At 56.5% G+C, this 246-nt stretch overlaps 1 protein-coding gene across 1 annotated transcript in view; it reads left to right on the forward strand.

Moving 5' to 3' along the window:
• CLPB (ClpB caseinolytic peptidase B homolog (E. coli)) overlaps window positions 1-217 on the forward strand; it is a gene marked incomplete at its 5' end in the record, with an annotated part of 2651 nt that extends 2434 nt beyond the window's left edge. Inside the window, one exon of the mRNA XM_010140873.1 lies at window positions 1-217. This exon is cut by the window's left edge and continues 29 nt beyond it. Within this exon, the coding sequence (XP_010139175.1) occupies window positions 1-217 (217 nt within the window).
• Between the last annotated feature and the right edge of the window lie 29 nt (window positions 218-246).

Genomic DNA, 246 nt, shown 5'->3' on the forward strand with positions numbered 1-246 from the left:
CTACGAGCAGGACCTGCTGCCCAGGGGCTGCACCTTGAGGATCACGGTGGAGGACTCAGACAAACAGCTGCTGAAAACCAAAGACAGCTCTTCCCCTGGCACGGAAAAACCCAAGATGCCGACGCTGCGGCTGGAAATTGTGGAGAAAGGCAGCAAATCCCGCAAACTGGACATCCAGGCGCCTCTGAACCCCGAAAATATCAGCTACTTCTTGTAGGCAGCGACAGGCCTGGCACAGCCTGACAA

Source organism: Buceros rhinoceros, unplaced genomic scaffold (assembly GCF_000710305.1).
Source record: "Buceros rhinoceros silvestris isolate BGI_N320 unplaced genomic scaffold, ASM71030v1 scaffold41637, whole genome shotgun sequence".
NCBI classification, from domain to species: domain Eukaryota; kingdom Metazoa; phylum Chordata; class Aves; order Bucerotiformes; family Bucerotidae; genus Buceros; species Buceros rhinoceros.